This window comes from Lampetra planeri, chromosome 15, assembly GCF_965212315.1.
Source record: "Lampetra planeri chromosome 15, kcLamPlan1.2.h2, whole genome shotgun sequence".
NCBI lineage: Eukaryota > Metazoa > Chordata > Hyperoartia > Petromyzontiformes > Petromyzontidae > Lampetra > Lampetra planeri.
This window is the reverse complement of record NC_136121.1, coordinates 1186134-1211903: the sequence shown is the minus strand read 5'-3', so window position 1 is coordinate 1211903 and position 25770 is coordinate 1186134. Positions and strand designations below refer to the sequence as shown.

The following is a 25770-nucleotide window of genomic DNA, read 5'->3' as shown; positions in this document are numbered from 1 at the left end:
AATCACAAACACGTAAATGTATACTCTTTGGTTCTTTCGGTAAAGTCACGTAGGTATAAACAATAAAATAAAATAAATCACGACGTTTCGAGCGCAACACAAGCGTCCATCATCAGGTGGGAAAGAATGGTCTGCTGCTGAGGCAGACTGTTTTAAAAGGTTTGAAATGTGAGTAGATCAAGGGTTATAAAGAAGTGGCCGGGGCTAGTGATGTTAATCACTAAGATAGGAGAGCGGCCTCCTAAACGCGGGCACTAAAGTGGCTATGTTAAAGTGAGGGATTAGCATGATGTTAATGTGAGAAATGAGCATGTAAAAGTACGTCAATGTACCCAACCAATTAGAGCAGAAACCAGCACGAAAAGGGTGCAGACGACACAATGTGCACAATACGTGCTCATCGCCGCTTGGACATATACAGGCCATGCTGGCAAGACTACAAACCATGAACATGTTGCCGCATTAGCTTGGATCATCATCACCACCACCCCGCCCCCCTCCTCCCACGGGTGCTCACATCCTGATGCTCAAAGCACTGCCCCCCAACGTCACACCGATTACGGCCGTCTCGGAAAATCCGCCACGGCAGCCACGGCACTACGGCTCCCAACTTGTGCTCTCACAGAAATCGATCATCGACAACAGGAAGGCAGAACGGTTCTTAACAAGTCACCACTCTGGTTATCTAGAAGCAATTCAATCTCCAAATTTCTACTTTAAATATGTAATTTAAAAATATCTCTATTTTTGGTGATAAAGCTGCTTAGCCGTGGCAATGCCACCCTTAAAGTAGGCCTCCTGAGTCCCAGGCATTTACGCTGAAGCAGCGGTAAACCCCGAGACGTATTCTGTGCCTTTGAGCCGTGAGCACTTCAGGAATCACAGGGGGTGTCAGTATGGCTCTGCGAGCCACCTCAGCGATTAACGCTGAATCATGAACATCCTAAACGTATCTTGTACTCGTCGTTGCTCAGTTTGTCAAGCGCACGGTCGCTAAGTGACACAGTGGCACATCTCTGGACATGTGCCCCAAGGCCACGCCGCCAAACAACCACACGCTCCTGCACGGCGATGCACAGCTGCCGCGCGAGCTCGGTGAGTGCTGACATCGACGGGAACGGAATTTTCAGGCCCGTGGAACGGGGCCCGTACACGAATCCCCTACAATACATGAAGGGGGTAGAACTTTGAATGCAATTCCCATCAGTGCTGTCCCTCGAAAGTAGAGGTCGGCAACCCGCAGCTCGGGATCCCCACGTGTGGCTCTTTGGCTGCGGAATCCGCCGTCGTAAATCTCACCCGATTTAACCCATAGTTGCTCCATGAGCGTCTCGGTGACAAGGAAATGTCAACAAGAGTCAAACTGCACTGTGTAGGAATAACGAAGCGGGGAGAAACTACCGAAGAAGATGCAGTTCATTCCATCGTCTATATTGTGTATCTAATTGAGAATGTGTGTTGTCATCTGCTGTACGCCTGCTGCTGCTGTGTCTGTGCAACAAGTTGTTCTCGCCGTGTGTGATGCGGCTCTCGAAAAAAAATGTTGGTCAAAGCCGAAAACGAAGAACAATGTCTCTTCTTTTTATTTGAAAGGTTTCTGATCCCCTTGCTCTTAAGGGACGCGACAAACCCACGAGGAGAATCGTGACTCTGGGTACTCACGTATGATGACGAGAACGACCAGAGCGCAGATCACGCCCAGAATGATCATCATCTGCCAGGGAAAACGGAGAGAACGCAAAGAGACCCATGCATTTGTCTCCCACGGCACGCCAACGGCAACTCACGTGGCACAGCAATCAAATGCCCGTTCCTTATTGTAACCGCTCGAGAGCTTGGTGAGCTGCGATGCGGTATCTGCGCCCTGAGAACGATTGTTTGAGGGCAGTTTATTAATGTAAATTATTATTATGACGTTCAAAAAGGTGGCATTTTCAAGTAACGTTCCTTCGGTGCAATGACGTCATGCAATTGCCTAAAATGTCATCACCTGTGAAACGCGCATTTACCGTGACACGCGCATTTACCGTGACACGCTTATTTACCGTGGCACGCATATTCACCGTGACACGCGTATTTACCGTGACACGCGTGTTTACCGTGACACGCATATTTACCATGACACACGTATTTACCGTGACACGCTTATTTACCGTTACACGCATATTCACCATGACATGCGTGTTTACCGTGACATGCTTATTTACCGTGACACGCATATTTACCGTGATACGCGTGTTTACCGTGACACGCGTGTTTACCGTGACACACGTATTAACCGTGACACGCTTATTTACCGTGGCACGCATATTCACTGTGACACGCGTATTTGCCAGGACACGCTGATTTACCGTGACACGCGCATTTACGGCCGAGGCCAGTGTCACTGACGAGTTTGTTTGTTGTTATTCGTGCTCGTAGCGCCGCTGCCAATGCGGTAGCACCAAACGATTTGTCGAGCCCGACGCATCGTACCGCGGCAAGCAACCACGCCAGCTTGGCGGGTGGGGCGGTGACCAATGCGAGCTACGAGGTGGAGGCGCGGGAGACGAAGGTGGCACCGTTACCTTGCAGTTTTTCCACCAGTACTTGCGCTTCAGCTTCGCGGCGCTGCTCTCGAACTGCGAGGCTCCCTGCTGCAGCGCGTCGGCGCGATCGTCCAGCTCCGAGAGCTTCTGATCACGCTCCAGAACCTTGTCCACGTTCACTCGCATGATGTCCACCACCTGCCCCGGGGCACGCGCACACACGCGCACAGCGCTCAACGCGGGGTGGTATTCACAACACCCGGTCTCCTACACCATCCGTTTGTTAATGTGAACCTGTAGCTCCGTGGTACAGCTGCATTCGTGCAAATTGCATCGCATAATCGGCGAGGAACTACGGGTGAGCGGGATGGTAGCAGCCAGGGGGAGAGCCGGCGCTACCAAAAATTGGCAAAGCTCTGCAGTTCTCTATATATACAGGGTGTTTAACAAAGATTGACCCGATTTTAAATCGCTATATCTCTGCAAACACGAACCGTCCACGAATGAAACTCTTACCACTTGAAAGGGCGGTGCATAGAGTTTCAACTGATTACCGCAAGATGCCTCTCCCAGCGCACAAACAGCCCCTAGCCTCAGTCATTCGCAAGATGGTGACCCCGCAACACAAGGGGCGTTTTGCGTTCTGCAGTTCAGCAAGACTGAATCCGTAATTGCGGTGCAGCGTGCGTTTCATCACACCCTGCGACTTTTTCTTGTGGGGATACGTCAAAGACCGTGTTTTTGTGCCACCATTAGTGACTAATCTGGAAGACCTCAAAAACATAATCACGGCAACGGTGACATTTTTGGAAGAAGACACTTTGAGAGGCGTTTGGAACGAATTCAACTAACGTCTCGATGTTGTCCGTATAGCAGGTGGAGGGCACATGGAGCATTATAAAATGGTTAACAAAACTTGATAACTCATTAAACCGTGTGTAACTTTTGTGTAATTGTAACATGTTGCCATCGTAAAATATACTGCTTTGAAATTGGGTCATTCTTTTTAGAAGACCCTGTATAAAGATGTTTTCAGCCAGTTAATAAGTCTTATTACATGTGGGAGGAACAGACGGAGATTAGTTCACACTTTCTGAACCACCTTCTAATGGCAATCCACGGTATGTTCCCATCTTTTGCAGATGTGTCTGTTGAGATCGTAATTTGGCTGATGCTCATTATAATTTTTCGAAATTGCTGCAAATTTTTATCAAAAATGTAACAATTTTTTGTTGTTATTGCAAACTACAAGCACTGAAAATGTCACGCGAACGTTTTTACATTTCAAATCAAACGTGAATACAAATGGGTCGTCTCGCTAGTGCGATCCACACATGGACGACGAGTACTTCTCTTCTGTTAATGTGGTTCATTTAATTAAAATAGTGGAGCAAAAAAATAAAAATATATAGAAGCCACTCATTTCCTGGAGTATCCAAGTTTATCCCTCAAGCTAAGTGCCGCTCTGTGCGTAGGTGGAGCGAACCCAATCGTGACCGCGTTGATGACGGCAATTCCGTGAATCACCGTGGGCGCCAGGTGAGTGCAATGGGGGAGGAGGAATCATTCCACCACGACTACTTGTCGCCACCACCGCCGCTCGTGGCATCCCACCGCCCTGATCATCTCACCTCGTCCACTTGCGCCTGGGTCTGCTGAAGTCGCCGGTTGCTGGTGAGGTTGGGGGGCGGCCCCCCCGGGGGTCCGCCAGCACCGCCAGGGGCTCCGGCCTCGGGTGTGGACCTACAGGACAAGCAGGGATGAAGGGGGAGGGGTTGGCAGGGGGGGGGTTAGGAGGGGAATGTCCCAAGGCGGATTTAATGGATGTGCCGTTGACGATGGACTGGACTGGAAGACTGGATGGACGTCATTTAAAGTTTCGCCCCCGCTCTTCACGGACTGTGGCACTACCATCATGGCTGGCGTGGTAGGTCCACGAGCATTGTGATACCGGCATCAGTCGGCAAATCAGTTCCGGATTATCCCATTAGCACAAGTAGCTACATATGTAGTAGCATAAGTAGCTGCATATGCTACGGGCCCCGCACTTTCAAGGACCTCACGTTAAATGCTTTCAAGATATCAATTCCGGATTTGTGATTCTGCACTTGCTCTATTACTATAGTACTATACCGCCTTAAACTTTTATGAACGACTGGGTGTTTAATGTTAGCGATTTGTCGTATTATCTGGCTGTATCGAAAATGAAAAAATACAATTACTTTACTGTACAAGTTAAACATTTGTGTTTTAATATTTACGTGTTTTTTTTTATTTATGGACCCTTTATAACATATACTACAGGCCCCGCACTAGCTTAATCCGGCACTGCTGCAAATGCCAGAGTCGCATTGTATTGCCCTTAAGGGTGTAGCCGGAGACACGCACCAAAGACATTTTGAACGGATTAGCAAGAGGAAGAAAAACGAAATTGGATTGCATGTGACATTTGTGGTTATTTTCATGCAACAATTTACACAGAGTCTCCGTTACACGCGCACGACGTTGCATCTGAATGGCCGATAACCAGACTATAAATAAACACATCGATCCATTCATTCATTGTATCGAATGCTTCATCTAATACATTATTACTTGTAAGCGGAAGTGAGCCCTTCGGGAATACTAATCAGTTTTCACTCCGGGTTGCCTCTCTTTGGTCCACACTGCTCCAGCTCATTCCCCATACGAACTGCATTGCGAATGTTCACATGGATCACATTTGAACAAGCAAACGCTACAAACACAATTGCACCGTCGTGAGTAAAATTGAGTGGTCTTTTCTTTGATGTTCTACATTTATATACGAATCATCACGCGTGCCCCGTACGACAGCTGGCTAATGCCAGGTGGCCAAGAGTCCCACCTCATCGTCCGGTGAATGCGGGCGCGCCAGGCAGAAGGCACGCAGGCCTCGGGTGGCTGACACTACGCACGTCCACTAACGAGGCGCGCACGCCACGCAGCAGCAGCAAGCGGCGTGTGCGTCACGGCCGCGCGGTACGAATGTTGAGTGGGATTTGGGTGAAGCCCGCCGAGGTAAAACGTGACCTCTACACACGACGACGATTGCCATTTTCAGTTTCAGTTGCATTTATTTGGCATAGCCCTGTGAGTTATTCGGCTCAAGAATCGGGTGCAACCGCAACAAACAAAAAACAAAAACATGAACAAGAAAACATCTTGAAGTAACTATGCGCAAACAAAAAAATCCAGGAAAAAAACTGCAAAGTCTTCCAGAAAAAAAGCACCGTACACCAACGCTGTGCAAAAATCCCAGTGGGATGCAAGTCAAACAACAACAACCACGAGACAACTTAGATTAAAGCCATAATTCTAACTCCGTACTACAACAAACAAACGTGGCCAAACCAAATCACCAAAATAAAGCCATACGCAATGTAACAGTGATCATAATACGCAAAGTTATCGTCGACAAAGTCAAGGCGGTTTTCCACTCACACGGGGCAAGCGGTGGGTGGTGTTCATCTCCTGCTTACACCTCTGAACCGGTGGCATAAATTCCACCTTCACGTGGAGAGGGCGAGTCCATCCATGGACAACACCGCTGTCTTTGTACAAAGCGTTGCTCATTAACTACAATCGATATGCAAGGCGAATGATTCCACAGGATTCCCTTGCAGTCACGTGTAATGCATTCATACATTTAAAAAAAATATCACCCGACATTCGTGAATTATTTCATGCGTTCAAGTAACGCTGGCTTTGTTTTCGTGGCAAATCTTGCCCACCGTGAATTTGGCTAAATTAACGCTTTCTCGTATCGGTCGACAGATGCGGTTTAGTGCACGCAACCCACGCAAGGTTGCTGGCACCGTGCGTTACCAGCCTTCCAAGTGGGCCCTCCCTCCATCGCATCCCGTCCGCGTGATTATATCAAGCCGCCCGCACCTGAGCTGCTTTTCCTGAAATAGCAGCTGACGTCAACCTCTTTCAGTGACGTTAATCCAACAAGCGGTAATCCTTCCTGCTCCAACTGCTTGGGTCCTGCGTGTTTATGACTTATCATTCCCGGCGCACGAGGAGCCGCTGCAAATGTAGATTTTTTTTTTGTGTTCAGCGTTCTCCCCGCATTTAATGTGTTGAACTCGTGAGCCGTGCTCGTCAGAGGCCAGCTTGTGCACGATTGAAAATATAAGCCTCGTTATTTATTGCCGCAGAACAAAAAAAAACTTCATCTACACGAGAAATTTCGTTTAAAAATTGAAATTTTATTTCAAATAAAATTTTATTTCAAATAAAATTTCAGGCCGAGGGTATGGCCTCAATTGCCGATTTCCAGCTCTGGTAATAATGGAAATCTCACAGCGCAGCTATCTCTGTCCATTAAAGCATTCGCCAATGTGCTTTGACTCCTTAGTTTTGAGAAGAGACCCATTACTGTAATCTGATTACTCAGAGTAACGGTATTCCCTGAACAATCAACGTTTAATATCACTCAGCATGCAGCTGCTCGTCGCTGTTTTTATATTACATATTCTTAGGTTTTTTCGGTAAAGTCACGTAGGTAAAAAATTAAGTAAAATGAAAATAAAAATAAAAATCACGACGTTTCGGAGGCAACACAAGCTTCCGTCTTCAGGTGGAACCGTCACAGCCCGACAGCTGTATCAAGTAAATGAGAGATTACAAGAGATACCACTCCGTATATATAATGGTTGAGGGGGGGGGGGAAGGGCCATGAACGGCTCACTTTTCATTATTATGGTAAGGTGCGGCTTGAGACTACGAATAGACTACATAACAAATGACTGAGCCTTTATTATGGAGAGGTGCGGTTTGTGACTACGCCTAGCCTACATAACAAAATGTGTTGAAATTGGCGGGAAAAAAAGTTCAAATGTGGAAATGACGATGCCACCGAATTGGCTTAACTGGGTCACGCCAGTAGCCAATAGCCACGTGCCACGCTCCACGATCACAGGCACTGCGCTCCTCTCGATTCTCAACGTCGTAAGCAATCGTCGTCAAACGGGCAGACCGTGTCCTTGACTCGCAGTCGGTGATTCTCATCGCAACCTCCGGCTTCTCCACCTACTTTCACCAAAGCCATCACCAGCGGAACCAGAAAATGAGGCCCATGGGTCGATTGCGCGACGGACACGAGAGTTTTGCCCGCGCGCCGTCACGCTCGGCTCAGCGAGGGGTCGGCCGAGGAGCCAGCTGGACCAGGAAACGGCCTCCAAATCACGATGTGTCGTGAGAGAGAAAAAAATGCCCCCGCACCTCCGATTAGCACGGTTGGCTACGTACGGTGCGATGGAAGTTAAGCGTACATACATGTACTGTGTACGTACAACAATCACCACAATCACAAGTACCACAGCGATTTACCACTTCAACAACACCGCAACCACCGTGCGGCAGCAATAATGACCACAATGCCGCATCCACAGCAACACCGCACCTACAGCCAACGCACTCCAAAAATCCAAGTATGTTGAACCTATTTCGCGCCGTGAATAGCCCACCGTGCTAATGCAACCACAATGGCAACAATCACGCGCCACGACTACCAAACACGGTAACACCACGGAAGCGCTGTTTAGTGTTGGCAGATTTGTGCATTTAGCGTTCGTGAATAGATTTTTAGAAGCCCAATATTTGCATTCCTTATTTTTCCCCATATTGGTAAAACTCTTCCCCCACCCCCTCCCCGCCCGTGTTAAGAGTGCCTGTGCCAGTTATCGCACAGCAATAAATTACACGGCCATTGCTCTCGCCGAAAACATCCGTCTCTTAAGCACAAAAGGTGACCTCACTGCTCTCCCAAAGTGGGGCATGTAGACAATCTAAAACATGCCCCCCCCCCCCGACCAGTTAACGTAAAACATCTGTCACGCAACCGCATGCATAATGCACGTTACTGCCTCATTTCACTGAGTTTTCGATGACCTCCACGTATCTGCTTCCCTACGGACACAATCCCCCATCATCCCTAACCGCTGCCATCAACTTCATTTTCTTTGGTAAGGCTCACGTTAGGTCCCCAGTGTGCAGCCTCAGTAGCTAAATGCCCAAACTCTGCAATATCCCTGGGACACTTTCGGCAGCTCGGCATAAATGCCACATGCGCCCGCGTAATTCGTTATTATAAAATAAAATAAAAATATATGCATAAATATGAACTATATGATATCTAGCACACACCGGTGGCAGCTACTGCAAGATCCGACCATGTCTGCCCAGTACTCGCCGAGCTGCATTGGCTCCTGGTTGCTGAACGAATCAATTATATGGTTACACTCATTTACACAAAAGTACTTCCCACAAACAAAACCCCGACATAAACTATCATGACGTAAACTCCGGCCATCCTCACACCGACTTTTGGTTGGCCATTGAACAAAAACGGTCACCGCATCGCGCGCTTTCGGATGCGCTTCTGCAGCCGTCTGGAACGCTCTTCTTCCGATATTAAGTTCCCACTGGGAGCTGTGCACTTTTAAATCATCATATAGATTGACAAACTAATTGCTTTTATATTTAGTTCGTTGTCCTCCCCCCGCACCTGCGATTAGCACGGTTGGCTACGTACAGCGGGGAAAGTTCAACTAATATCCCATACAGAGTACAATTAGCGGCAGTGACGTTCGCTCTCTCGTGTGAGGGGCGCACAGGACGCAGCCTCTCCAAAGGCCGCGACGTGCGGCTCTGCCGACGAAGACGCGGCCAAGGCGGGCAGAGTCGGGACACCCAAAGTGAGGTCTAAGAGCTCCGGTTTCTTCTCAATGTTTTGGGAAAGCCTGTGATCAATATGTACGTGTGTGTGTGTGTGGAACTTATTTTGCACCATACGTAGCTAATCGTGCTAATCTGTGGACAGTTTCAATAGTGTAAGTCCCGAATAACAACCAACACAGCGTTGGCATAAAGTTTTGTTGGGATTGAATCAGTTATCACGCCACCCCTAGGATGGGTTGACAGAGCAAATGACAATGTTTTCAACCTTTCGTTGAAAAACGTGAGCAAAACTAAAAATGTGTATTTACCTTTTGCCAAGATTCCCTCACTTATGTAACGTTTGGTCGTAAAATAACACTGCTCTAAAATTCTGAATACGCAGCTTTTATATCTGCGGTGATGACATCAGCTCGGCCAATCTATATGACGACTGAACAACATTTCATTGTAAGAAATCATCGATTTATTTACTCAGCTAATTGGCAGCGGTCTGTGGGAAAGCAACCGTGTCGATGTGGGGGGGGGGGGGTGGAATGTTCCGTGTCCACCCTGAGGGTGGTCTTCCGTAGTGGGGGAGGGAGTGGGAGCTGACACAGTCGATCATCGATTAATTATCGGGCTGCCGCTGCTGCTGCTTCTGCTTCCAACATTATCTGGCGAAACCGGCAAAGCCGCTCAAAAGGCTGCAACCAGTCCGGCGATGGACACCGCCATATGCGTGAGACAATAAAAAAAAGCAGCTACGCTTGATTGCAGACAGATATACGGTACATTATACACTACATACAACTTAAACAATGAAAATACTGCAGCGTATATACATCAACCCTTGCAGAGCTCTTCGAAATTGGAGTGGTAAGTAAATACAATGACTTTTTAAAGTAAGATATTAATTTTTTTTTATAATTTATGCCTATTCCATATAGTAAACACATTTAAAACAGAAAAAAAACATGCACGCAACACCTAAAAACATGTTATATAAGAATGTGCAAAAATAAGATATTTTAAATAATAATGATGATGATGATTAGTGATTATCCTGCCTTTTTGAAAATCCGGCACGCCCTCCCAAAGCGTCCGGATAACCGATCGACTGTGCTGGAAATATCTATTGGGGGTGGGGGCAGGGAGAAGGTTACTGGCATTCTCAGGAGAGATCGGGTGTGGCGAGGGGGGATAGGAAGGCGAAGGGACTCTCAACCTGGAGAATGCCCTTTGAGGAATCGTCACTCTCCCAGACTGTGCGCGCATTCTGGTGGTACATTCTGGTGGGTACATTCTGGTGGGTACATTCTGGTGGTGCATTCTGGTGGTGCATTCTGGTGGTGCATTCTGGTGGTGCATTCTGGTGGTTACATTCCGGTGGTACATTCTGGTGGTGTATTCCTGGGGTTACATTACGGTGGGGTGCATTCTGGTGGTGAATTTCGGCACAGAATAATGCACAAGTCGTGATTTGCGAGACTGACATTTCCAAATTCTTGTGAATTCCCAGCCACAGCTAACAACAGCTGCGAGCGATAACCGGAACCGGTCCCGGGCTCTCCCACCCCCCTCCCCCCCTTTACCGACGCGTACTGACCAGTGTGGTGAAGTATGGTCACAACAGCCACCGTGACTAACACGGCATGGCGAAGACTTAATCCACCAGTGGACTGACCAAATGGAGATGTAGATTATTATTATTCATTCCGGTGGTGGAATGTGATATTAGATCGAGAAAACTCACGCCCGTGACTGGATAACGCCAAGATGCGCATTGATGGGTCGGCCAACACACTTGCTGTGCTGCCACCACACGGGCTGCCTCGCGACATCGTGGCGTTTGGTGCGTTTCACAAGTGGACGTGATCCGCCAACTCTTCGCTGCGCTGTGCAACACCACGCGGGCCTCGCAGTTTGAGCGTGAGCATTGCAACAAATGAAGTACGCGTCACTGCAATAATCGATTACATGCCATCGCATATTCATTTAGCGGAGTTTCAGGGATAGTACATCATGAAATCGCGTGCTTGTCGAAACATCGATCTCAGGCTCGCCAACTTGCCGGGCGGCGGTGGCTTCGCACGCGGCCTATGATCATCCAGCCCTGGGGCGGCAGCAGCCAGGGCTGGTGGATCACCACACAAATGTTGCGAATCTCCCTTCCTGTGGGCATTGAGGAGGAGCCGTACTCTGGCTCGCCAGGAGAAGGCGGCACAGCTAAAATGTGGACTTCCACCTGTTCCATCTGTGTGGAATAGAGTGTTTGACCCATCACACACACATCGGTTTTCTCTGGGTGCTCCGGTTTCCTCCCATACGTAAGCACTCATTAATTGGCCAATAAATCTTCATATCTATAGGACCGCAGAGCACGGGCAATTGTTGGCGCTGGCTACCTTCATCTCATGGCTGCCTTCCTGCTCGTCTCTGAGTCATTCTCTCTCTACGAGAGTGAGCCAATACTGTAACAGCGCATTAGAAGTTGAAATACAAAAATGAGCTCTATGTCCTGTGCATATGAAACCTAGACCTGGATTCCAGTGAAAAGAAATCGTATTTTTTTAAATTCGTGTTTTACTTTCGTGAAGTGTTTTGCTAAGATAACGAAGAAAATGTAAACGCCACAGCAACTTGCAGTCATTTTGAGTTAATATTTTATTTACACACGGAACACTGTTCTTGAATCGAAATTGCTTTAACCCTTACATATGTTCATAAACACTTGGATTAAATCTGCCAGCCTCTTTAAATAAACGTTATTTAACCTGCCAAGCTTGTATGGAGTGAAGACTAACGCCTCGGAGGAGACAGAACTACACTAGGCATGTGGGTGTGCGTCTCGCCACAGTGGCGAAATGTTAACTACCTCGCCTGGTATACAGGAGGTCGTGGGTTCGATCCCGAGTCTGACGCCTGTATACTTGGAATTTGTATGTTCTCCACGTGGTCGCGTGGATTTTTCTCCGGGTCCTCCGATTTTTCCCTCCACATTTAAATTGAACATGCGTTTAGCGTATTGGCCGCACAAAGCAATCGTCATCAGGTGGGACAACCACAGCAAGAAAACCTACTTCAGCAGTGGTTGTCCCACCTGATGACGATTGCTTGTGTTGCGATCGAAACGTCGTGATCTATTTTTTTTTCTACCTACGTGACTTTAGCAAAAGAACCAAAGAGTATAAGCTACTTCGTTTAGATACCATTTGTGGGCCGGTCGCTGCTGAAAAGGAGCTATATAGCTGAGTGGGCCTTACTTGTTACAATAAGTTTAGTTTAATAGTTTAGTTTTTTGTATGCTCCTGGGCACCCCAAAGGCAAGTGAAGATTCAGCATAAGCGGCTGCTAGGGGATTGAGTTGTCACTGGGCTTATTCGTGGTCAGTGACAGGAGATGTGAAGCCGTGATGCTGGAAGAACGCACCCAACATCACCGTGAAGGGCTTGGCATAGTGGAACACCCCGATATTAATTTCCTTACAGGAGAAAAGTCATACGGAAAGACAGGTTCTTAAGCAGATTATGCAATCTGAAATCTATAACAAGTCATGCAATAGTTACATTAAAGCGTGGCCATGAATTGCATGTTTATATCCTTGATGATTAACGTGTCCCGAATATTGACATAAGCATATCTGTCGTTGAGGTGATGATTGAAGGTTATTTACTGAACACGGGACCAGCCACTCAGTGCACAGGATATTCAGCGTTAAAGATGCTGGAACGACAACAATCACCACGTCACCTCGATTCTAAAGCAGAATAAACAGAGCTTCGCATTACAGAGTCCCTGTCATCAAATAAAATCAAGGCCGTAGCCATGGAGTCAACATTGGGGGGTGACCAAATCTTCCAGGGGGTCTGGGGGTCCTCCCCCCCCCCCAGAAAAAATCTAAATTTGAAAACGAATTTCCTGCCTAAAATATTTAACCATTCACTAACACATGGGATGGAATTTTTATTTATTTTTTACAATAACGTCTAATAGTGTATTGTATTTCATTGGTCTGTTTTTTTCTTTTTTCACCTTTTCTTGTTTCATTTGTATGTAATGGCAGAGATTAGGGATTAATAAAGTACAACCATAAGCACAATCATATAAACACAAATCTATTTTATAGCAAAATATTGGGGGGGAGGGAGCATTTTGAGCATATTTGAATATTGGGGGGGATGTGTCCGACCCCAATTACAGCCTTGAATAAAATAAAAAAAATTAAATTTACAATTTTACATTTCATATTATTATTACTATTTTCCGTACGCCGAACGTAACCTCTTGTTGCCGTCAGGAACCCTGATGAGATACGAGACGACGTCTCGGTGTTTTCCTCCAAACCTCCCGACGCAAATGTCGATCCGCTCTGCGTCATTTGCTGCATTTCGGGAACGCGCCCCAATCTCTCCGCCTCCTCCTTCTTCTTCCCCCTGCCAGGGCTCATCCCTCGTCTGCTCCGCTCCGCACGCACCGCAACAATGCAGTGCGCTCGTTGACTTCGCTACGAATCCCCCAGTCTGCCTTTCAGCGCGCAGCGTCCCCCCGCCTGAACGTGCCCCCCCCCCCCCCCGGCCATCGCTCTGCGGCGGCCGCGTCTCTTTGCCCACCGCCTTCCTCCCGCGTCTGCGCTGTTGTCGCTCGGGACGCGCGCCGTGGCGACGCACAGCTACGCGTTTCACTCGAAAACAGCTACCGACTGCGGTACCCCCCCCCGCCCCCTGTCTCTCCGCACTGCCTCTGGCAGAGGATTTATTCATCGTGTGGCCATTTTGTCACATTCTCAAGTCACATCCACGTCGCTTTATTTATATTTTTCCATGACAACGTCGCTTCGACCTCAACCACCCGACGGAACCAACACGCAGCGAGCACTCCATTTTAATACGACGGCCTGCGGGTGGCCTTCATCCAGCAGTGGATCGGCCACGATTGACCGACGACGACGATAATGCCAACGACAACCATTGGAATAAAGTGACACTGCAGCTGCAGCAGCCACCGCTGTCCGCACGCTGCGCCGTGGCCGCGTGCGTCACCGCGGAACGAGGGGTTCTGCAGAAGCCACGCAGCGGAAACGACGTGACGTCACGCCCTTAGCCTGTGACGTCCGCCGCCCGCGTGTCTCGTTTGAGTCGAAGCAGCACGGCAACGGTCCCCACTCTCCCCCCGCCCACCCACTCAGCAACCGCCCTGCCAGCGATGATTCACGCGCGTTCACCCGGGAGATTCATTAACGGCGGGGGGAGCGGGGGTGGAATAGGTCGACGATTTATCGCAACCGGTGCGTGGCTGACGCGGCCTGGCCACGTGACTTGGTCCGTCGGCGTTTCATGACGCGGCTCTTTTTTTTGTTGCATTGTGGTTGGGGGCCGTCCATAAATGACGTCAGACCCCCCTCCTCAAATATGACGTCACAAAGCTCTGCCCCCCCCCCAAAAAAAAAAACATGTTTCAAATCGCTTTAAACTATTGTCATTGTAGTGCGTATTTAATGTGGCGCTATTTATTTAAAGTTGCGCATTTTGATGTGACGTCACATTTCTCAAACCGCCCCCCCCCCTCGTCACACATCGCGTGACGTCATTTATGGACGGCCCCTTCGTCGTCGTGTGAATGAACGCACGCAGAAATGCCGCTTCATTAAACACATTCAGATACATGTCCACCCATCATCGTTGCCTACCTTATCACAGACCAATTGAGACCTCATTGGTCACCCCGTGCCCCTTATCGATGTCAACGTTCAACCTATAAAGTCCCATCACAAGGGAGAAACACAAACAGCCAATTTGAGTTTTGCCCGTATTGAAACGGCTGTATGCCGTCTGGACCCGAAAACTAAATTTCCCTCTACAAGAATACGGGGTAAACCGTATGGGTTTATAGCTATGCATTATCATAATTTAGCCTGTAACGTCTGTGGTGAGAGATGTTGTACTCGTAATTTGACGTTTAATTATCCTTGGATAGATTCAATAAATACCTCTTTGTAGGAAGTCAATAGTGGTCGTCCTTTACAAACACTGGCCCTGCCCTGGGAATGTGTAGTTTCCAACAGAGGCTCGCGGCAACCAACGCATTGCTTTTGAGTTCACGAGCGTTGAACTCGACCTTTTGACCAAGCACAATCTTAGCCACGCTGCTGCCACGTAGCCTTGTTGTCAGCGGCTACGTCTCTTGAATGCAAGGGTTGATGGGAAAAGCAATATGATGTGGCCGGGACTGCTAGGCGAAGAGGTCACTCTGTCGTGCGAGAGAAATCCACGGGAAAATTAAATTTTGAATTGTTCGAATATGTTGGCAGCGTCTTGGGGATATTTTAGAAAAAAACTGGAATGGACCACGTTGGTGTCCTGTACCCAAAATGCCTTCAAAACTCACACTGTGTCAGTAGTGCTATCAGAATTTGTTTTTGATAAAGGTCATAGAATTTATTTAAACTCGCCGAGAGAGCACTGGCTCTTTATTTAAACCAGCTGAGAGGATAACGTCTCTCTGAGAAAGGGGGTAGGGAAAAATACAGGTATATGTGAAACATGTTAAATATATGAACATCCACAGGCCAGAGTATACAAAATGAGCTTATTTTAGAATTTTCCACAATTCTGAATCCTATTTTAATGAGCAGCCATGGATTTAGAACAGCTGTTTCCAAATTTACAAGTTCAAATGAGATAAGTGGCCTAGAGCTCCATGTGGAAACCCGTTTGTCACCGTAGATACAATTACCAGGAAAATTCAACTCTATTTCGTGGCGTGCCTTTGAAAATGTTCTATTCGAACCAGTCAACATCACGGAACGCTTTCTGCCATCATTTGAATCCCCAGAGATAAGGCTATATATATATATTCCGGTATAGATTGAGACATGGCAGAACGTACATTTAAACTACGAAACCAAGCGCGCGACTCACTCCTCCTTGCAGTGCCTGTTTTGCCTTGCTCCGCAAGTGCAGCATAAGACGAGTTAGGAATTGTCGGAGACCAGGAGAGCGCCTTCAAATTCCCTCCACACCAAGGCCGTAGCCATGGAGTCAACATGGGGGGGACCAAATCTTCCAGGGTGTCTGGGGGTCCCAACCCATACAAATATCTAAATTTGAAAACTCATTTCCTGCCATTTCCTCCTAAATATTAAAACATTTATTAACACATGGGATGGACTTTTAATTATTTTTTACAATAATGTCTCATAGTGTATTGTATTACATTGCTCTGTTTTTACGTTTTTACCATTTCTTGTTTCATTGTATGTAATGGCAGAGATTAGAGATTAATAAAGTACAACTATATTGGAGGGGGGGCATTTTGAGCGTATTTGAATATTGGCGGGGATGTGTCCCCCCAATATATATTATAATTACGGCCTTGCTGCACACAGTGGGAGGTGGCCAGGCGACTCAGAGCCATGAGCCTGCACTACTGAGCTTCTGGGTTTTGAGGCCAAACAGCCACCCGTGACTAGGCCTGGGCCCTCGCGCGTGGAAAATTTTTGTTTCAGCCCAGTCACCACTGCACACATTTTTTTTTTTACATGAGTAAGAACATAATGCATTAATTTGGAAGGTGTAGGGTTCTCGTGCTCCGAGCATCTCTGCTCGTGCAAACAAGATGCGATAGGAGGATCTGGGAGAAACGATTAGTTGACGTTTACCGTCTCCAGTAATTTGAGAGATGCGGCTGCATGCAGAGGCTACGCGACTCCCACTCGCGTCGGTCTCGAACGTGGAGTTGGCGCACCGCTCTATGGAAGTTTACAAGCGGACGTTTTGTCTCGTCACGGACCTATGAACGCAAGATCGATACGTAAAAAAATGAGAAAATGAACACCAATAAATCTCAACGCGAGGAATGTAAAGCTACGTTAAACACAGCAAACATGGCCTCTTCGCTACTTTTTATGTGTAAGCGTCTCTCAGACGGTGTATTGAATTGAGGCTGTTTGAAATTTCCCCGCACGTTTTCCGATAAGATTACACACGAGTGCCCTCTTGCATTTATAAGTTGTCCATCCTTCCATCCGCCAATCGATCCATGAACTCTAAGCCTACGCGTGGTGCATTTGGTAATAAGGGAACGATCCTAGATTTGAAGTTTTCGTGACTGCAAGGATCCATACTCTTTGGGTTTTTTTCGGTAAAGTCATGTAGGTGAAAACAAAATAAAATAAAACAACTAAATAAAATAACGACGTTTCGGAAGCAACACAAGCATCCGTCATCAGGTGTGACTGCTCCAGTAAAATTACTGTAGCGTATGAAGAGAGTTACTATATAAACATGTGTCTCTAAACATGTGTCTCTAAATAGTTATCTTCATACGCTACAGTAATTTTACTGGAGCAGTCACGCCTGATGACGAAACGTCGTGATTTAATTTAGTTGTTTTATTTTATATTTTGTTTTCACCTACGTGACTTTACCGAAAAAAAACAAAGAGTAAGGGAAGGATCGTTTTAATTTTAGAAACGCCTCTTCACGTGAAGTGCACGCTCACTTGATAGCACCCAACGTGCGGTGAGGAGAGAGCCCAAACTTTGGCTTTGCTGTGCGGATTTGCGTAACGAGACGTGGGACAGTCCAGAGGATGCTGGAGATTCATTGTGAAGGCGCGAAACGAATCATAACAACGAGAGCGAATATAAACAAGACGGCTTAAACAGAGACGCGCGTAAATTTTGACTTATAACATTCGTGACCGCAGGAATTCATATTCTTTGCTTCTTTCGGTAAAGTTATGTAGATAGAAAAAGATAAACGTAAATAAAATCAACGACGACGTTTCGATCACAACACAAGCGATCGACACCAGGATAAAAAAAAAACGTCGTCGTTTTTATTTACTTGTACTTTCTATTGACGTGACTTTGCCGAAAAAAAAAATCTGTTAATCCAGTCACCGTGCAAAGCCCTGCTCCAGCCAGCCAGTATTGACGCGTCCGTTGTTATGCAAGGGGAGGTTGTTTGACGGCAGCGACGCCGGATCTGCTGCCCGCCCACTCCCCCGGCTCTCTCAACCCCCGCGCCTCCCACCAGAGAGAGAGAGAGACGGAGCCTCTCTCTCTCTATCGTCACATCCACGTTGCGGCTGAGGAGGAATGAGTCAGACGACCAGTTGCTTGGCAACAGCATGGAAATCAGAACGGAAGAAAAATATCCTTTACGATTTAGAAGAAAAAAAAAGAAACGGCCAAGAATTGTCTCTTGGCAACGGCGTTTTGACAAATTATTTCGCGAGCGAAATATATTCCATTCGGTCCGCGCTGATTATTTTTAATGCTCTCATCGTGCTCATCGTGCTTATTTCTGCTCCGAACCAATATATAATAGATTTAAAACCATTGGAGATTTTTATTTCAAAACAAACAAATATGAATGCGAGCATTGTGACTGGCACGCTCACATTGCCTTCAGTCGAGCAGAACATGTTGTCAACAAATGCACTTTAACATACAGCGCGCGTGACGCACCGGAGCCAGCGGACGCATGCGTGTTTCACTTGATTGGAGGGGCTAATTCGCTCGTCGCACGAGCCTTGAGGCCGTGACATGGCTGCCCCACGGTTTGCAGGGGAAAGACGCTCTGTATCACATTCCTAGTCGAGCACAGTGGCTGTGGGGTCAGTGGCAAGGGGCTACGCAGGACTGTGCTAATGCACCCCAATCACGAAGAGCCAGTAAACACACATCATGTTGCTTTGCCAGTATGAACAGTTGCATTCTTGTTGTACGCCTCTTGACTGGTTTTCTCTGCGTCTACTCGCACCCGCTTTGTCCTCAAACGTAAGCCGTGCGTGCCCAGCTGTTGTTCGTTCCTGTGTCGCCATGCATCGTAGCCAACAATTTTACTGCCAACAAGAATTAGTTCATGTCATTTGACTCGTGTCCTTTGATGGTTCTTTTATTTTGTTGTTGTTCGGTCGCGCTTGTGGAATAATAAGCCAGCCATTATTCATGCCGAAAGTAAATACTCTTTTTTGGACATCTCCGTGCTGCGGGAGCACATTATGGTAATGCATCATCCATAGCGTGCTGACGATAACACCGCGAGACGATGCAATCTCCGTTGCCTCACAACTGCCAAATTGGCTGTTATTTTAACGCGTAGGCTTTCGCGACCAATGCTATTCATAATAGAGGTTTGAATTGTAAATGCTGCGCGTTTACTATCGAACACACAAGCGGTGAGCTGAACTCGTAACTAATTGGCACGTTTTGTTTACATGACAACTCTTACTAATTGGCAGTGTCGGGTGGTGGCGGGTTTAGCGACACTTATATTTTTACGCGATCCAACCCCCACAAACCCCATCTGTTATGGCTGTTATTTTTTCACACGTAGGGCTCACTGCTTCAAGTAATTAATTGCATTTAGTTGGCAATAATCCGCAATATTGTATCTTCTGTCCACTCAAGGAAGTCGCAAGGCACTGAGAGACACACGCAACTTTGATTGATTATCCTGCGAGCGCATCGCTGCAGGTCTTGAAGGACGCTATATCACGCGATGATGAGCACCAACAAATGCGATACGACAGCTCAAGTCTTGTTACAACATTCCTCGCGTGGCCTTTCAGTCCTGAAAGCCGGTGACCTCTACAGCCTCGTTTTAATAAACGTCATGTTTATGAATGCTAAACTTCACGAGGCAAAGAAAGTAAGTTCACCGGCAACAGGAGACAAGATCCCTTTTAGGCACATCTTATTTGAAGCTATCCATTGCTATTTGAATCAAAGCTATTCGATGTGCCAATAGAATCCGGGTCCTCCGGTTTTTCCCTCCACATTAAAAAAATAAACATGCGATCTAGATTTTAAGTTTTCGTGACTGCAGGAATCCATACTCTTTGGTTCTTTCGGTAAAGTCACGTAGGTAGAAAATACATTTAATCACGAAGTTTCGGGCGCAACACAAGTGCCCGTCATCAGCTGGAAACAACCGCAGCAATAAACAATTGCGGTTATAGTATTTGGCTGCGATACATTTCCACGTGATAAGCCACTTCATTGGGCTATCATTTGTGGCCAGGTCGCTTCTGAATTTGTTTTTTAAACATGTTTAGTTTCTTTGTATAGGTGGACACCATCCGGCACTCTCGCCTTGTATTTGCAAGTGTTCGGTGTATGCTTTTTTTCAATATCCTGGATATTATTTTTTAAGAACAAATAGTTTCACGACCGTGACAGGTAGGATTTGCAGTCCACCAATCAACGTGGGTTGCTGCACCCAGGTCATTCACGCGTGGACACGTGTCACCAAACAAGAACATTGGCGTCAACATTAATCACCACGCTCGCCAACACGATCCAAATCACACACACACATCGCGTGCAACACACACTGTTAATGCATTTCTATCTTCAGATGGGATACATGAATTAAATTTAATATTGCTCGATTGTTTTGATATGCTGTATTTTAAATTCATTAATATGTTAGGGGCCGTCCATAAATGACGTCACGCACCTAGGAGGGGGGGGTGTCAGACATTTGTGACGATGTGTGACGAGGGGGGGGGGGCGGTTGAAAAATGTGACGTCACATCAAAATGCGCAACTTTAAATAAATATAGACAACACGTTCTACTTAATTAAAACAACTTTTTAATAAATGTTTTCTCCTACAACATCAGAGTGCAGCGGTACATTAAATACGCACTACAATGACAATAGATTAAAGCGATTTGAAGCATGTTTTATTTTTTGGGAAGGGGGGGGCAGAGCTTTCTGACGTCATATTTGAGGGGGGGGTCTGACTTTTTGTGACGCCATGTGACGATGGGGGGGGGCGGTCAAAAATCGTCCAAAATCGCGTGACGTCATTTATGGTCGGCCCATTAGGTATATTGCAGTACTGTGTATATATATATACTTTTTTTAAAGAGGCACCAAAAGGTTTTAAACTGTAGCTTAACATCACACCTCTGTGTATACAATCATGCCGTATATACTGTATTCATCCATCTATCAGTAAATATATCACCCCATCCATTTCAACTTACCGGAGTACATTCATTTCATCATACAGACGAGGGCTCATTCTGACCAGAACCATTCCATGAATCTATGCTGGTGAAGCTGGCCTATCTATTTTGACCCTGGCCCATGTCAGTCATGCTACAGTACGACCAAAATGTCCCCCCGCATGCGAGCCATGATGAGTGGCGTGCGGCTCAGCGGTCGAAGCGTGGTTATTGCGCCTGATAACGGAGTCGGCGACAAAGCCTTTGCAAACCATTGCAGCACCAACGTGTTTTGGACCAACAAAAACATGTTTGAAGCAAAAGTTTAGTGCTGGATACAGCCGCATTTGCTAATGTGACTTGTAAAATGTAATCCTTAACAATGTATCGACGGTTAAATTTGAATGTACAATTTTTATTGAGGGACTCTGTGTTGTCTTGGTGTGGCCTGACTGTTTTTGCTGTTGTTTTACTGCCTTTCCGAAGCTTGGGAATTGATGATGCAATTTTTATTAATATCCTTTATTTAATTATTACAATTACGTCACGGTGGCGAGATGTTACCTACCTCGACTGGTATACAGGAGGTCGTGGGTTCAAACCCCAACCCTAACACCTCTATATTTGCAGTTAGCGTGTCTCTCTCCCCGTGGTCATGTGGCTTTATATCCGGGTCCTCCGGTTTTTCCCTTCACATGCAGAAACACGCGTTTAGAGTATTTGGCTGCGATACATTTCCACGTGATAAGCCACTTCTTGGAGCTACCGTTTTTGGCCAGGTCGCTTCTAAAAAAAACTCAGTGCGCCTTACCTGGTACACTTAAAAACATGTAATTTAGCTTTTTGTATAAGTGGGCAACATCCGCTATTCTTGCCTTGTATTTGCAACGTAGTCAGTATGCTTGAGATCACTGGAGATTGCTTTACAGTCTTCACCCCAGGGGGCTCATTCCCACAATGCTGACTCAGAGCAGACAGTCCATGCAGGGCTGGATTAAGATTTTGGACGCCCCTGAACTCGAGGTACTGTGAGGCCTCCAGTAATATTTTAAAAATGAAACAAAGTTAAATAAAAAATAAAATGTATTGTTACAAGGCTAACAGCAAATGAAATTCAGCATTCACAATTTAAAAACTTTTCACTTAATCTCGGAGGCCCCCACGCCGTAATCCGACCCTGAGTCCATGGGCCACATCAGAAACTGCCATCACCCATGGAAGCATAACCTTAGTCGTACCGATGTCTTAACATGGCTAATAACAGTGATTTATACGATAACTCACTTATTATAAATGCATATCACGTAAAGAAATTGCAACCACGATTGCGATGACACCTCTGTTATGACTAACAAATGCGAATGTGTTCTGGACTCTCGGATTGAGGGATGAGTTTCACCTTCATAATGTGAATCCGGGTGGATCCCACCAGATGGACGGTTCATATCCAGGCAGATTTTATTCAATAATTCTTTCTTCGTCTCATTTGTGCCGTCTAAGTTCCGTTGCTTCATTTGAGCCATATTCTGTGTTTAGTTTAAAGTGACATTAGAATATAACTTGCATGAATCGTCAATCGTTGCATAGTGTGCATGTATCATAAGCAAATAGATTTTAAGTGAAGAATCATGTAAAATGATGATTACAATTATTAATCACAATTACATTGTCTAGGCGTTGCAATTAAACCAGCCGATAATTTAGCTGACAAAGGTGACCCGGACGTTGTCTGGACAACTGTCTTGTATGAGAATGCATTCGTGGCACCTGAGCAATTTCTCTTTTACAAAGTGGTGAGAAATGGCCTCATAATGAAATAAATAAACGCCAACAGTCATGGTCACCTTCAAAAACATGTTTCACACTTGTCAGATGCCATCGTTAGTTCCCAGGTGGGGGCGGGAGGGGGGTTTGTTTAGCCACAGAGAGGCTCGGTGACGTCTAAAACCAATCCAGCGACATTTCAATCAAATGTCGTTTAATCAAATGATGTTTATATCAAATTTCGTCTAATCAAATTATGTTAAAATCAAATGATATGGGGCTATAGTGAAACCCCTCCAAGCCCGACACAAGCACGCGAGCCGAAGTTCAGGGTGAGTCGGAGAGGCAACCCAAACATAAATAAATGAAGATAACGAAGCCTAATATCTCCGACTTGAACACAGTTGCTGTAGTAATTAGGCCTCACTGGGTTGCATCTCTTTTTCCGAAGGGTCCTGCAAAGTTGTTGCGTTAGGGGGCGACGTTGCTATGTGCAATCCCATTTGGGTTAGTTCCAGGATTTTTAAGCATTGGCATATTTGGCCCATACTAGTTACATTGTATATATATATTTGCCATTGAAGGAAATTGGAGGAAACGCATCTAGAAGAGGGCGGGAGAGAATGTACAAACTCCACACAGACCCTCTTGCTGAGCGGCACAAGTGATAACACTCGTGGTGCCACCTTGCCACCCATATCGGCACCAAACATGGATATTGTAAAATCCAGAGATCACCGCGTGCACGTTGACTCTTGCTCTCAAGAGGAGCTCGATAAAATGTTTTCACTGCTTAAAATTCCCATTCAAATATAATCCTGCTTTGGATAAAAAAAACAGCCGAAGAGAGTCTTTTCTTTATTGGATTCAAGACTCCGCATTGAAGGGGTTATACCCTGTTCGCATATGAATTGTAAATAAATAGAGCATTCCCACTAAAATGGCCATTCTTTTTCATAATGTCGTGATCTCTGCTGCTTGTGCAGTGATTGACACACGCAGGTATATTAAATTAATGCATTTCATTTGTCTGATAAATACACAACCATAGCGCACGGGGTTTACCAATGCACCCATGCAGTGGATCATGAAAGAAGCAATGCAAATCAAAGATCAAAGATCCCCCGTATAGCCTTAACAGACTGTAGGGGCAAGTGCTGTTAGCGAGCACCTATGAAGGCCGGAACGGTACACGAGGGGGTGGGTGGCCAGCACCACGCCCGACCGCCTTTGTCTCCCTAGCGGCCATGTTTACACACCGCACCAGGTACTCATTTGAGGCTGAGTCGACCTAGGGGAGGCCCAGGACCGGTTCAGATAATCGTCACTGGTGTTAGCCGTGAGCGCCAGGTTCATAGCGCAGCGCGCTAACCGCTACACTACCGCTCCCCACCAATGCAAATGAGCACATAATCACCTGCACCTTTCACATTCTCGGCAGTGACAAACACTGCACCCACCTTGAAAGGAGCACCTCTGTGTAAGACATGCATATTCGAACGTCTTACAACCACTACAACAGCAGCTGCTCTGCATAAAGGCATTGGTTAAATGACCCGCATGAATCGGCTTTGTCAGCAACTCAAATGTAAATCGAATGAAGATAACAACACGAATATCCCGCCAGTCAGTATCTCTTGGGCTGTAATATTAAATGTGGCAAAGTCAGCATCTGACAAGCGTAGAGCTACGGTTTACACAAACATTGCTTAATTTATTTTTAACGCCACAACATTGAAGTGGCGGCATGGTGCAAAATGGCATCCTTCGTAAGCAGAGGACGTTATTTGCTGCAGATTCCACAATGGGACCACCAAACATTTACTAACGCTACAATCATGTCCATCGCAGCCTTACAACTCCATTACCAATACCACCAGACATACGAGGAGTTCATAGTTTCTCCTGGAGAGAGATAACTACTGCATTATCTGCTACTCTTAATACCCGTGCCCCAAAATCGATCAGTGTATTTTCTTCCTATTACCCACACAAACTATCAGGCGTAGTCACAAACCGTACCTCTCCATAACAAAGGCTCAGCCTTTTGTTATGCAGTCTATTCTTAGTCTTAAGCCTCACCTTACCATATTAATAAAAAGTGTGCCGTACTTGGCCCTTCTCCTCTTCAACCATTATATATACGGAGTGGTAGCTCTTGTAAACTCTCATTTACTTGATACAGCTGTCGTGGCTGTGACGGTTCCACCTGAAGACGGAAACTTGTGTTGCCTCGGAAACGTCGTGATTTTTATTTTATTTTACTTTTATTAATTTTATTTTTTTACCTACGTGACTTTACCGAAAAAAACCTAAGAGTAAAAAACTATCAGTGCTTACCCACAGATGAGAGGAGTGACCCAGAAATCACAACTAATTCGTTATCCGCACTGCTTCGCATCGAGGAAGAAAATGCGCCGATCACCAAGCAAAACAATATCAGACAATAACCGCTCCCAATATCAGCGCGGATAAGAGAAGGTAGAAGTGCAAGGGGTGCTCACGTGATGACGCCAAGGATGCATCGCAAATGTAACTACAGAGATAGCCACTACAAATGTCATTCGAAAACCTCATAAATCACAACATTATCCTTTCCCCTCCGCACCTCCGATTAGCATAGTTGCGATAGAAGTCCAACCTACATACATATTGACAGCTTTATCAGAGTTCTCATTTAAATGTTCAACTATTCTCCAGAGACATAACGATGCTACCACCAGTATTCCAACATGTATTGAGATTAGGGAGACGTAGAGGCTTTTGGGATAAACTGTTGTTTTCGCTATGTCTGCCTATAATTTTAGTGGGGTGTCTAGAATGAAATCAC

General features: G+C 46.2%; 1 protein-coding gene across 1 annotated transcript in view; it reads right to left on the bottom strand.

Annotated features, from left to right (window-relative positions):
• The window catches only part of LOC144722588 (vesicle-associated membrane protein 3-like), a 41913-nt gene that overhangs the window by 5272 nt on the left and 10871 nt on the right, over window positions 1–25770 (bottom strand). The window contains exons 2-4 of the mRNA XM_078600806.1: window positions 4160–4271; window positions 2568–2726; window positions 1663–1714 (exon numbers count right to left, since the gene is read on the bottom strand). Coding sequence (XP_078456932.1) covers window positions 1663–1714; window positions 2568–2726; window positions 4160–4271 — 323 coding nt within the window. The remainder of the gene's footprint in view (window positions 1–1662; window positions 1715–2567; window positions 2727–4159; window positions 4272–25770) is intronic.